Consider the following 13,425-nt stretch of genomic DNA (forward strand, 5'->3'; position numbering starts at 1 on the left):
GGATATGTGTGTAGGTAGTTCTGTCACACAGAGATCTCTTTTCTCGCAGGAAACTAAATTTCCCAATAGCATCTATAGTCAGCAGATAGAATTTTAGCTTGCCTGGTTTAATCATGGAGTCCTGCTCCTTTCCTTCATTCTGAATATTCATCAAGGTAATGCCATAGAGCTATTTGCTTACTCTTTCAGTAATGCTGAGAAGATGCAGCTTCCACCTAAATATTACTCTTCCAAATGCCATTGCTACAAATGCTACCTTGGATCTACAGCTGGAAGGTGGAAATTGTTTAGTGCCTTTAGGGTCATTGCTTTCTGAAACTTCCTTTGGGTGAGGTAAGCCAGCTTCCATCCTTAAAAGGGTTTGAAATCATCACAGCTAGCAGGTAGCAAAAACTCAACTCCCAAAGTCAGAAAGCAGCTACACTGAGAAAATGAATCTTGTGTCAAAGCTCATTCTGTGAAACATGGTGACCTTATTTACCAGTTCCTTTTTGATGAATTTGGAGAGTCCCACTCCCACGATCGGCTCATTGGACCCTTTGAGGAGATTTAACTCATTCATTTGACCAAAGATGAACTGCAGGGGGATAAATCCACCCACATCTTCTTTTGTTGTTGTTTTTAATTATCTCCAGTACACACTACAACAAGGACAAGGGACAGGACTGTACAATGGGTGAGCAGGAGTGAGCTCTTAACTCATTTGCTCAGGGAATCACAGCCTAACACATTTCTTTACTCATTCTTACTGAAATTTTCCAATCATGGTTTTAAATCCACTTGTAAGTATGATTTAAGATAAATGAAACGAGAAATTCAGACACTTGTCAAATAACCAGTTTCCCTCATGGGCACAGTACTCTCAAATGCAACAATCAGATGTTCACCAGGTCTCCTTAAATGTCACTTCAGATTTATTATGAATTCAGATTCACATTCTGAATGTGAAGCAGAACTGGTGAGTCAATGACTAACACTGGGTTTAGTCAGTCGAGAGAATGGAAACATTTATGCAAATATTATGAGCAAGACAGTGACAAGGGAAAAAGACCTTTGATAACATTTGCAAAAGAAATACCTTCTGTTTTCCCCCCTTTTGTTCCTCACTGTATTAATAATTCCAGATAATCGCTGTTCTTGAAGGTACATTTTAAAATATTAAAGTTTTTAACCCCTTATTCTTAAAAGAGAGAATTGTGTCAGGATGGTGATTATATTTTGATCTCTACTTCTATCAGCTGACTGCCTTTTGGAATTTTTCCTTTGGCACTGGTAACATTAAATTTGTACTACCCTGTTGAAAATAATTCACAATTATGCTTGACAACAAAGCACAAGATGGGTATTATTAAATTTTATTGTACAAAACCAACAATGTATGGCATTCCTCAGAATTAAAAAAAAAAATCAAAACAGAACTAGTGTCCCTGGAAAAATCTTGTAAATGAAACAATTAATACACAACATTTAGTCCAGCAATGACATTTACCTGCAAGACCATCTTCAGACATGACACATATAATTAAAAAAATATTCCATCAGTTCAAGCAATAGTTTAATTTTCCATGAAATAAGTATTTCTATGAACACTTTATGTTTAGTCAAAACAAATGCTTTTGAACTTTTTTACCTTAAGAGATATAAAACAACCAGACAGGTTTTGGAATCACCAGAGAAGTCTACCCCCACAGGAAAGTCTAGTGCTTGTATTCCACTTGAAAATGCTTGTTTTTATAAAAATAAGTAATACCAACAAAGTGTTTCCTAACCAAACACTTCTAGCAAACAGATCTTGTTTCTACGGTATTTTATTCATCAGTGCAGCACAAGCCTCTTGGGTGTTTTATTTGATACCTCATTTCTGTGTCAAATTTGGAATCTAAATATAGACCCAGGGCAGGGTTTTCATTACTTTTATTCACAAAACCTACCCTTTATTGCACAGGATTTACAAAAGGTCAAAACCATGCAAGGTCTCCACTCTGCTTCTCAGCAAAAACATCAAGTAAGTGTCAAAACAGTTCTCCCTTTATCCCAGTGGAAGGAATGATTCCTTGGAATTCTTAATATAAACATGAATTTAAAAAAGGGAACTAGGGAACTTTATGTTAAACTCCAGTTGGGCTGTAAATAGCTGTCAAACAACAGTGTTACAAAAACTGCACTAGCTGTATTTCTGAAGAAAAACCAATCCAAATGAAGAAGTTGTAAGGGAAGCTCATAGCAATTGTGCCAGGAGAGCACAAGCCTACCTTTGCTATGGCCTAAGCTTTACAAAAAGTGCTTCTCTGCAGGATGCAGTTGCTGGGATAAACTTCTGAGATGGTCCCAGGGCCTAAGTTATCCTCAATGTCTTACACTGTGCTTTCTAGGGAGAGATTATGCTGCAGTACTGTACATTTTCCATTCTCTCTCTTCCTCCAGAAGAAGAAAAACCTTCTATGCAAGACAGTAATAATTTCAAATTAGATGTGTATTAAAGACCTAGTTTTGAAATATTTATTTAACATCTAGTCATATAAAATAAAGTGTAAAAGTATGAAGGTATCAGAACGTGGCTTTCAGCAAGGCAGTATGGGAAGTAGGAATTCAACATAAACCAGGACTTTTTTTTTCCCCCTTTGAAAAAGGGTCACATCAGAAAATGAATGAAAAACACTGAAGAATTTCACTTCAAGCCTGCACTCCTGCCTCATTGTCCTTTGCCCAGGAGGAGAGACCAGTGGAAGAATCTTCCCAGGTTTCAGTTGTTCTTTGCGCTCTGGGGCCGGCCGTGGCTGGACTATGTGCTGCCCTCTCTGGGAGGCACCGGCGGCTGCGGCGGCGGCGCTGCCTGTGTGCCTGTGGCCGTTTTGATAGAGTTCAGCGTTTTGCTAAACCAAGAGTTTTTGGCAGCTTGGATTTCATTCATGAGGGCTCCTCTCTGGTGCTCCAGCTCCTAAGAAAGCAGAATAGTCAGAATTGATCAAAACCTCATTAATTAACAATGAAGCGTCTTCACACTCAGTCCCTGCAGTCCGGCACTTCCCTTGCAACTCCCAGGCACCAGGGAGAGAAGACATTCAAACTGCTGAAACAGCACAAGATACTCAGACACAAACAAAATCATCCTCTTCTTTTTAAGACAGTTTTTTTCCCTCAAAGTTCAGATATACAGGCATGCAGGTATGTGCTCCCTTTTGGAACAATTTTTTGTGTGATTCAGAACAATTTTGGACTGAGCATGAGGTTAAGGTGACCACCCTGCTGCACTTGGAACAATTTTTCGTATGATTCAAAATAATCTTGGGCTGAGCATGAGGTTAAGGTGACCACCCTGCTGTACTTGGATTCCACGTACCTGAATTTTGCACTTGGCTTCCACGAGCTGCAGTTTGGTCTGTGCAAGCTCCAGCTCCATCTCTCTCAGCTGCTTCTTCAGTGCATCCTTCTCATCGTCTGTCTCGATGCCTTTGTTGTCCGTGCTTACAGCAGGCACCTTCAGTGCCCCCTCCTTGCTGAAAATCTCACTGCAGTGTTTGCAGGCCATCACTTTGCCCTGAAATACCCACAAAGCTCATTCTTAATCCATGTTACAGGAGTTGCTGTACTTCCTGGAAGAGCCATTTTATTTGTCAGACTACCTCAATCTCAAACCATCTAGTACTGCAGTTTTTATAATTGGCATGAAAAGAATTTGAGTAGTTCATGAACAATTTCCAGGGTATGTTAACCAGTGTAAAAATTCCTAAAATCTACTTAGCATGCTCCAAGCACACAGACTTTGCTCCTATATTAGGATCTTCTTGCTACCAAAGCTTTGTAATATTTATGTCAGCACAACTCAGAAGAGTAAATTATGTCTGAGTAGATGAAACAGCTGGCCTGGCTTGCACAGACTAGAACAGGATATTGAGCCATTTCAGCAGAATATAGGAACATCAATCCTAGAATTATTTTATGTTATATCAATAACATTATAAAGTCAATAAAAAACAACAAATCCAGTTCAGATTGAGTACTAAAGAAATATGTAGAAGCTACAGCAGAGGGTAAACAACTCTGCCTACTCAGAATTATTATTATTATTATTATTATTACTACCACCTATCAAGAGATGTTTAACTCTTATGTAGGTGTTCCTGGTAAGAGGTTTAGAAAAGGGAGAGGAGCCCCTGTGGATATTCTGAGGATGGCCCTAACTGTGCCCTTTGGTTTAATTACTTAAACCAATTCTACTTAAATTACAGAAACTCAAATGTATAAACCTTGTCCAATCTGGCCAATTCCAATCCCTCTGCTGTGCACACTTGATAAACAACTTGCTTTGTCTTTTTTTTTCCCAGTTAATCAAAACATCCAAGTAAATACTGTTTTCTCTAATTTTTTTTACCAGAAATATATATTTTAACAGCAAAAAGAAAAGTACTAAATATATTTCCAGTTTGAGAGTTCCACACTGCCTGATGCAAGAAAAAGAACCGTGAAAGGAAATAAACCCTTTCCTTGTTTACATCTGCTGAAAAATGCATGTGGGGCTATTGATGTGCTTTAAGTTCAGCTCACATTTCAGTTCTGTACCCCTGGCATTCAGCAACACCTGTGTTAGAAACCCCCCGTGCAGAGACATTGTTCTCACCTTCACAACTTCCAGTTCATCCTTACTGGCTGCTTGTTGCTTCTCCAGCCTGGTACTCAGCTGGGAACAAATCTGGAGCAGAGAAAGCAATTGCTTAGCTCAAGTTTACTGTGCTAAAGCAGAATCTGTGTCCTTTTTAACAATGGTTTTTGCTAAAACCAACATTTCTTAAATTCTGCCTCACTCAGTATATGCATTCCCCCTTTAACAACTCCACTGCTGCTGTGATTGATTAAAAACCCAGCAGTATTCAATCCAGAACCAGAATACAGAGACAGAGACATTTTATGGATGAGTTGGTTTATGATGTTTGTACTGCATTATGTCACAAAGTACAGAAGCATTCACCCTACAGTACTAAAATTAGCTGAAAGACAGGGTATTCCTGACTGCCTAATTAGGTGACTATTAGGAAAGCCACAAAAAGATTTATGACAAATTACAACATTGCTCTCTGAAAGCCTGAGAGGTAGAGCTTGTTTGAAGGATGAGATCTGCAATGCTGAAAATTCAGCTCTTGTAGCAGGTTGAAAGAAGAAATATGAGAGAGGGTCTCTGGAATGGTACCTGTTTATACTCTGCAATAATGGCTGTGGTTTTCTTGATCTCAGATTCTGCCTTCTCCAGCTGCTTCCTGAAGACTTCCTTCAGCTAGGAATTGAAGGAGAGAAGTTACACAGTACACTGACAGAACTTCTCAAAATGTGTCATCAGATTGTTTTCTTTGTGCCTCGCCGTGTTTACAACAGCTCTACAGCTGCTGCTTATGAAATTCCAGTTCTCAGACAAGTGTCTGATTTACTCAGTTTACAAATACTGATTCTATCTGTGATAACCAAGAAGTCTGTACTGTGACCCTTTATCTCTGGTTAGAGAATTCTCCTGTAACTTAATTCCCAATCTCTGTGTTAAATGGTGGTACATCATGGCCCACAGAACACAAAGAAAAGCATTACTATTAAGTGGGCTTTACTGATTTAGCTGTTGTTTTTCTGCACACTGTCACAGCAGGTTTGGCCAGATTGTTTGTTTGTTTGGAGATGGAACAAGAAGAATCTCTCAACACTGTCATCTCCATAACAGGAGGAAAAAAAATCTGTTTGGGTCTGTGGCACTGAGTGAAAACACAGCTAACTCATCCCTCCTTCAGAACCACTCCACTTGGAGAGCCCTTGCAGTAGGAAAAAAGCCTTCACTGCCTTACTTATGGCAAACAGAGAGCTCCATTTTAGAGAGACACAATGAATTAACATTAATTGTTGCAGTCACTGTTGCCAAATAGCAAAAATAAAAATCAGGGTATCACTTTTGAAACCTTCATGTTAGATATACAGGATTACAGAACAAAGACTGAGAATTTGCAGCTGAGTAGAAACCAGGTTTAATCAGCAGAATTCTCCCACCCCTGTTCTTCTGCTGTTGGGTCTGGCTTCAGGCAGGAACATTATTTAAGTGATCCAGCAGCTGAATCCAGAATGGGCTCTTACAAGGCAACAACTCCTCCAGCTCCTTCATTTAGATGTTTAAGAGGTCTGACCACATCTCCTTAGCTGAGATAGCTCACCACCAGTGACAACAATAATTACAATACTTGGAAGAGGACAAGCTATGAAAAACTAAACATTCAGAGATTAAGTTAAAAAAAAAACACTGAAAAATGTACTTCAGAAAAAAAATACCCTGGCATTACAAACTTTTACTTGAAACTGCATTTTGAAGACAAAATCATTTTCACAATTGCAACACATCCACACTTATCTGCATATCATTTTTCTTGCATTTACGAACTAAATGGTAAAAGCTGGTGAATGCCTTACCTGAGCAGTTTCCTCTTCCTGCTTCCTTTTCTCTTCCTCAGTCTCCACGAGCTTCTGCTTGGTCAGGAGAAGTTCCTTGTTCAAAACATCTGCTTTGTCTTCAGCCTAGAGTCAGAGACACTCGTGTAAATCAGATGTTCTCTGTGCCAGTACAAACACACTGGGATGCACAGCTCAGAAATACACCAGGTTCAGGTTTTACCATTGCCTTTTCCCGTCCTCTCATGGCTCACACAACTTCTTGATACGAAATCCCCATTTACTGAATTATTTCACTGTGTTTCAACACCTGTGCAAAAGGACCCTTTGGCCAATTGTTTACCTATGCCCAGATGGCACATAAACACAGATGATATATCCTAGCACAAACAGTGATGTGTAGAATATTTTTGTTGGGAGCAATATTAATCTAAGTGAGGGCAGCACGATTTACCTCCTGTGTTACTTCAAAAAACTCATCCCATTTTTGAATCTGTGAGCAGGGAAAACATAACTGTAAAATACTTAGGTGTCTGCATTGTACCCTACAAAGTGATCAGGCAAAGGCAAGTGTAAGAGACTATCAGGACCACCAGGAAAATGGTTTATTGGTGCAAATAAGTATTATGTGAAGAAACCTGATAACTGAGAATATAATTTGCTCTGGAAGGACCAAGCTTGTGGTGACACACACTGGGAATCCTTTGCTTTTTTGAGCACTGTCCTCACTGATCATCAGGAGAGAAATTCCAATATATCCAAACATTTCTCAATGTTTGGATTTATTCTGTAGGCCTCCCCAGCTGGAAACACACATAGCAGCCACCACCCTTCCTGTTCAGGAATGAGGTCCAGACAGGAAATGGTTGCGGCCAATTAACACTGACTCTGCTGAAATTACAGGAGGGAAACGGGCATTGGAAACAAGTAACCATATAGAATTTGTCTCTGAGCTGAAATTTGGTTTTCTACCACTGTGGTGGTATCAGCTTATCTTTCTGCCACAGTAATAATGATTAAAGAGGATATGGGTGGTGTCTGAGGGCAGCAGAACCAGCTCCACCATCTCTATGACTGAAGGGATGGATTAAGGATTTCTTCATTGCTTTAGTGTGTATAAGGCTGTATGGGAGGAGAAAGGAAAACAAACAGTGCAAGAATGGAAAATTGATGAGATTAACATCTTAGAACAAAAGTATTTAGGGATTACAAGGATATTTTTGATGAAAGACCTGTTTAAGATATGCTTTGAAGGAACTACAAATTTTTCCTCCTTTCTTGTGCTCATTCCAGTTTCTCCAAGCACCTGCAGTGTAGAAAGAGGGGTTGAATGTGTGGTTCTCTGAAAACCACTGTGTCTGGGGCAAAGGGCTCTGAATGCTGCTGCCCTCCACATTCCAGTCTCCACAGGGAACACCAGCAGTTATCAGTGAACACCCAGGAGCCCGTTGAATTTTTGGTGCTGTGCCACTTCATTATCTCTGAACTTTGTTGGCTGTACTAGAAGTGCTGTGAAAAGCAGATCCACACAGACGTTCTGCAATGCTTGAAGCTACTCTCCCAAGAACTATGTGACACCTTTTTCAAGGAAATGTTTGTTCTTTGCTATCTGCCTAAAGGTAATGGCCTACATTTTCTAAACAATCCCCAACAGAGGAGATGCAATCAGTCTTGGCCAGACCCCACTGAATGCCTACAGTGGCACATGGAAATACAGCTGAGTGTAGCTTGGAGTGAGGCTGTCAGGAAAATAAAGGCAAAAATAATTACACCTTGAATGTGTTCATGCTTTCACTTGAGCACAAAGCAGGGCTCCTCCTGAGCTGGGAGCCAGCTCTGTTCCCATTACCTGGTCCAGGTCATTCCTTAAGGCAATTTTGCTGGTCACAAGCTCATGGGCAAGGTCATCGTTCTCCTGCTCCAGCCTCATGCTTGCTTCTTGGAGCCTGCGGTTCTCCCTCTGTGCAAAGAGAGGAACAACCAGGAAAGGAAATTAATCCTCAGGAAGAGCAATCAGCAAGTGCATGGTGTGTGCCAAACACTGAAAAGGCAGGAGTGCACATTAAGACGAGACTGCTGCTCTGGGAAACAACAGTGAATTAAGCCAGCAGTGCAAATGCAGCTATTCCATTTACATCCCACTGGTTGGTGATGTGAAAGGGACACACTGATTGTAGTGTTTCCCTATCAAAAATAAACACTGACCTCTCCACAAAAGCACTTGGTTTCTGCTTGCTCATCACCTAAAGAAATCGGGCAGATAAATCCCACCCAGCAGCAGTGAACAGGGACCAATTAACAGTTACTCATAATAATGCTTCCAAGCAAAGCAGAAAGCTGTCCTGCTCCACTTTACAAAATCCTGTCTGCAGGGATCCATAAAAATAGTCCACTTTGTAGGTGAGGCAGTGCCAACTTCCCATCTCCTGTGGGGTCAGCAAAGAACAGCATTCAGCAGGGAGCTCCCTACAGCTCCAGCATCCTGTGTCACCATTTGTGCACTGCTCTGTACCTCCTGCCAGTGACACCAGAGTGTCCCTTACAGTGCCAGGTGGAGAGGGGAGCTCAGCCCTGAGCACAGCACCTGCTGGGGGCAGTGACAGGAACACAAAATGCACAACCTGGAGGCTGCAGGCTCTTGCTTCACTGCCCTCCCTACCCACTCCACACAGGCAGAAATGACTATCTGGAGCATTAACCACAGCAGGTGAAGGAACAGGAGAATGAACAATCATTCATGTTTTTTAGAAATCTGTGATGGCTGCTCTAGAGCTGAGAAAGAGAACCATATTCAAAAGATGCCTGTGGGTCAGTGGACTTCTAGGGGTTCAACATCAAATACAACTCCTCATTTTCAGAAGAACACAGCCAGGTGGGACAGACAGAGGTGCCTTCCTCCAAATGGATTTTAAGACAAAAAAACTCTGCTGGCTTTCCATCACTTTATATCTTTTACACCAAAACAGGCTGCAAAGGGAATCTCTGCACTATGGAAATTCAAGGAAAAGCACCACGTTCATATGGAAACTCATAGGTGGAAAAACAATAACCTATATGCTGAGATTTCAAAAAGGACTTATTCTCACCTGAAAGGTAACTTATGTTCTCCAAAACAAAACAGTGGAAGTCCAAATATATCAGTAAAGTCCAAATATATCAGTAAATATGTATCAATGCTATATAATAATATATAAATAAGCACTTGTAATATTTTTCAAGAGTTGTTCAGTGAATGAATTCCTACAAAATGTGTTATTCAAACAAGTTATTCACCTGTTTTCACTTCTTCTTACTCACCAGCTATGAAATTGCAATTTTTATTTCTGTTGCAAGCAGATTTTGCATGTTTGCCTTAAACAAAACCAGGCACTCTAAGAGGATGCAAAAAAAGGTCTCTTCTGTGTGGGAACTTCCTCTGTGGCAGGAAGTGGAACCTCTACAAAATTTCTCTTGTTAATGTGACCCTATTGTGTAACTAGAATAGGCACTGCCCTGCACAGGGAAGTAAGATAGTTTCCCTTCCAAAAGATTGTACTTTGAATAACTTGTTTTGTACAGAAGCTAAATAAAATGCCTTTGTCTTAACACAGTTAAAATAACCACTACTAAAACACACACAACTCTGGGGATCGTTCTTATTTTAAATGCAGTTTAATCTGTTTGATACAAGGAATTTAAAAAAATAAAGTAAAATATTCTGTAAATGAAATATAAGCTTTAAAGTGTAAAACCAAATTGCAGTCAATAATGATAATACTAATAACAATCTCTAACACATCTTTACTCCTGTATTTCATTCAGACATCTTAGAAATGCTGTTTTTATAGACACAGCTCTGCTGCTTGTCAGAACCTGAGTTCACCTAAAACTTGAGACCTGAGTCAGACCAGGTTCTGCAGCACCAATACCTTTTCCCAGGGATGTTGCTTAGAGGAAGAAAGCAGCAAATTCTTATGACTTTGTCAAAATAACCGAGTTGGCTTTACCATTTTTGCTCTGTCTTTGCCAAAAGCTTCGGTGTCTGCCAAGCAAGGCACGCAGTGTGAGCTGAGAGTTCCTGCTTTGCATTCGCAGACAAGTGGGTAAGCAAGCTCTGTGCTTGGAAATGCACTATCCTCCTCTTAAACCAGGACTCACATGGCAGGTTGGAAGTGAGTTAAAGATCTCTTACCTTGGGCATCCAGTCAATAGCTACAAGATGTTTTTAGCTCATTCACCAAACTCCAGCTGCAAGGCTCTCACAGGACCACCTTTACTCTTCCTCCACCCAGGGCAGTATGCCTGATTAGCTGGTTTGTCTTTCTCAGCTCCTCCCCCCAGGTCCAGCAGTGTAAAACTGCCTCCCTTCTCAAGAGGAAACTCTTAAGTCTGCCTAAGTCTAAATAAAAACTAACAGGACACAGTAAAGACAGTAAGAGCAAACAGCGCTCTTCACGTGTAGCATACTATCTCCATAGGCTGTGAAATATTTAGAGTTTAATGAAATATGCTCACAATGACAAAGTTCAGCAGATGGAGCTGGTCTGTCACAGCAGGACTCACATCAGAGACAGCATTTGTAATGGCATCAGCCAACTAGTCAGACCTGCTAGTTGTCCCTGGTGTAAACAGACAGCTTCCTGCCTCCTCTCCACAACACTGCGTTTGCTATGACAGCCATTTCCTTCTCCTCAGTCTCAGAAACTGCTCAGCTTCTACAGCCAGTAAAATAACAGATCCCTCTTTCCCAAATTCCTCCTCCTGGTTACTGAAGGTGGCTGGTGAACTCAGGTTAGCTTTTAAAAGGAGGATACTGCATTTCCAAAGAGGACAAACAAAGCTGATACACACAAACACAAATCAACTTACCTCCTGTAAAGCCACAGACCAAATACTGCTTTCAACCATTGGTGTAAAGACAGTGAAAACAGGATATAAAGAAATTTCTAATACAAAAAAAAAAGTTGCTTATTCTTCATTGGGTTTTTTGTTAAGAGTTTTAGAGAGAGATACTCCCGCTTCCATCACACACTGGGTGGAAAGAAGATGACAAACTCGAAAGCAGTAGGCAAGCCTCAGTTCAGGATGACTGAAAGGCTGAACTCCACCCTCTGCTCCCTTCCAGGCTGCACCAAGGAGCAGTTCCTGAGGAGATTAGTGGCCATGATGCATCCTCTCTGTGCTGTATGAGTGGGGTGTAATGAGTCACCAACCTCCTTAAGCAATTCTGTTTCTGTTCAGCAACACCCTGTGCTGCCCTTGGCTCGGGGAGGGTTAGTTTCCTTCATGGTGGTTAGTACATTTTGGGTTTGTGCTGGAAGAGGTGTTGATAGGACAGAGATGGTTTGGTTATTGCTGAGCAGGGCTTGCACAGAGCCAAGGCCTTTTCTGCTTCTTGTAGCTCCTCACCAGTGAGGGGCTGGGGGTACACTCCGAGCTGGGAGGAGGCACAGCTGATCCCAACCTACCCCAAGGGTACAGCCCACATGGCACCACGCTGAGTGTGTAAAGCAGGGAGAAGGAGAAAGAAGGAGGAACCTTGGAGTGATGGCATTTGGCTTCTCAAGGCACTGATATGTGTTGTGGAGCCCTGCTCTCCAGGACATGGCTGAACAACCACCTGCCCTTGGGAAGGGGTGGCTGAGTTCCTTGCTCAGCTTTATCCACTGAACTGCCTTCATCTCAACCCACAAACCCACAAGCTTTGTCACTATTACTCTGGGGATTCTCTCCCCCATCCTTGTGGTGGAGTGAGCAAGCAGCTGCCTGGGTTAAATCAAGACATCCAAACCCCACACCTCTGAGTTGAACAGCTCCTCAATGATGGAATGAAAATATTATTAAAATTCACTTTCTGGATGTGAGCAAACTGAAGCAAGTCTTCATAAACCCAATGGAAAGGGCTCTTGATGTTGGAGGAGCTCCAAAGGAAAATCCTGTGAGCCTCCATCCAGAAACCCAAAAAGCTTTCACAGCAAGTGATCCAGGGAAGCCTCTCAAGGCAAGCAACGTAGAGTTGTGTTTTCTGTTTGGTGACTCTGGAGAAGCATTCCCCAAAGTGCCCCAGCACAAGTTTTAAATAAACAACAGACAATGTCCCACAGCAAAAGTCACCATGATTTTCCTCATGGTTACCATTCAGTTGCCCTGACTGAATAAAAATGATCAGTGTATTCATTTTTGCTTCCCCTTCAAAACACAGAGAAGGCTGTAACAGAGAAGGCTGTTATGTCCAAATTACACATTTATTCACACAACTTCTCCATTGCACAAGGAGGTGGACAGAGGAAAAGGTGGAACAGAACAGCAGCATCTGCTTGCAAAACTCCAGCCCTTCTTTGTACAACTACATCCTCTTTATTTTAAACCAGTTCCCACGCTCACTTCTGGAATTTTCTCATCAAGTCAACTCAAAGCTTGTTACATGAGGCATTCTCAAACACAGAAATAAAACTCCATAATATTTAGAAAAACATCAACCTGAAATCTATTACTATTTTTTCTACACATATGACTCACTTTTCTTCCTAGCTCCTATAGGGAATTTGTAATTTAACTACAAGTTACAAAACTTGGTGACGAACAACAATTTAGAACATATTTCACTTTTGCACCTTTTGAAAATCTGACAAAAATATGATAATCTTTATAAACAATGGAAAATAAAGTGAAAACATGTCCAGAAAAAACTTGCATTTTTCCTAAATAATACATGTAAATACAGAACAAAACAAACACCAAAAATAATGGCACTCTTTAATACTGTTCTTCTGGTAAATCAAATTCCAACATGTAAAACATGTGCTGGGCAGGAACTGCTGTGTTTAACACAGCTCATGGGAGCAGATGAACTGAACCTGTCAGGCAAACACAGCAGGTTCCTGGGCCAGGCCCTGCAAACCCAGCCCATCTCCCTCCCTCTCAAGAGGCCATCAGGGACTTCCTCTGAGGGCTGTGTCACAGGGAGGTGACACTCAGACATCCTTCATCTCTGAAGCTCTCTACAGCCCCTGGGCCTGACAAATTCCTGCT

At 41.2% G+C, this 13,425-nt stretch overlaps 1 protein-coding gene across 5 annotated transcripts in view; it reads right to left on the reverse strand.

The window, feature by feature from the left end:
• Window positions 1-1,335: 1,335 nt before the first annotated feature.
• Window positions 1,336-13,425, reverse strand: part of LOC102044661 (rab GTPase-activating protein 1-like) — a 101,254-nt gene continuing 89,164 nt past the window's right edge. For 4 of the 5 annotated variants that reach the window (XM_031064146.1, XM_005429632.2, XM_031064147.1 and 1 more), the window contains 6 exons: window positions 8,264-8,374; window positions 6,436-6,540; window positions 5,186-5,269; window positions 4,619-4,690; window positions 3,341-3,538; window positions 1,336-2,938 (listed from right to left, as the gene is read on the reverse strand). In XM_031064146.1, the coding sequence (XP_030920006.1) occupies window positions 2,783-2,938; window positions 3,341-3,538; window positions 4,619-4,690; window positions 5,186-5,269; window positions 6,436-6,540; window positions 8,264-8,374 (726 nt within the window). In that variant the 3' untranslated portion in view covers window positions 1,336-2,782. Of the gene's footprint in view, window positions 2,939-3,340; window positions 3,539-4,618; window positions 4,691-5,185; window positions 5,270-6,435; window positions 6,541-8,263; window positions 8,375-10,585; window positions 10,682-13,425 lie in introns of those variants that run through there. The other variant, XM_031064148.1, reaches the window with a different exon arrangement.

The sequence above is a fragment of the Geospiza fortis genome, unplaced genomic scaffold, assembly GCF_000277835.1.
Source record: "Geospiza fortis unplaced genomic scaffold, GeoFor_1.0 scaffold399, whole genome shotgun sequence".
NCBI classification, from domain to species: domain Eukaryota; kingdom Metazoa; phylum Chordata; class Aves; order Passeriformes; family Thraupidae; genus Geospiza; species Geospiza fortis.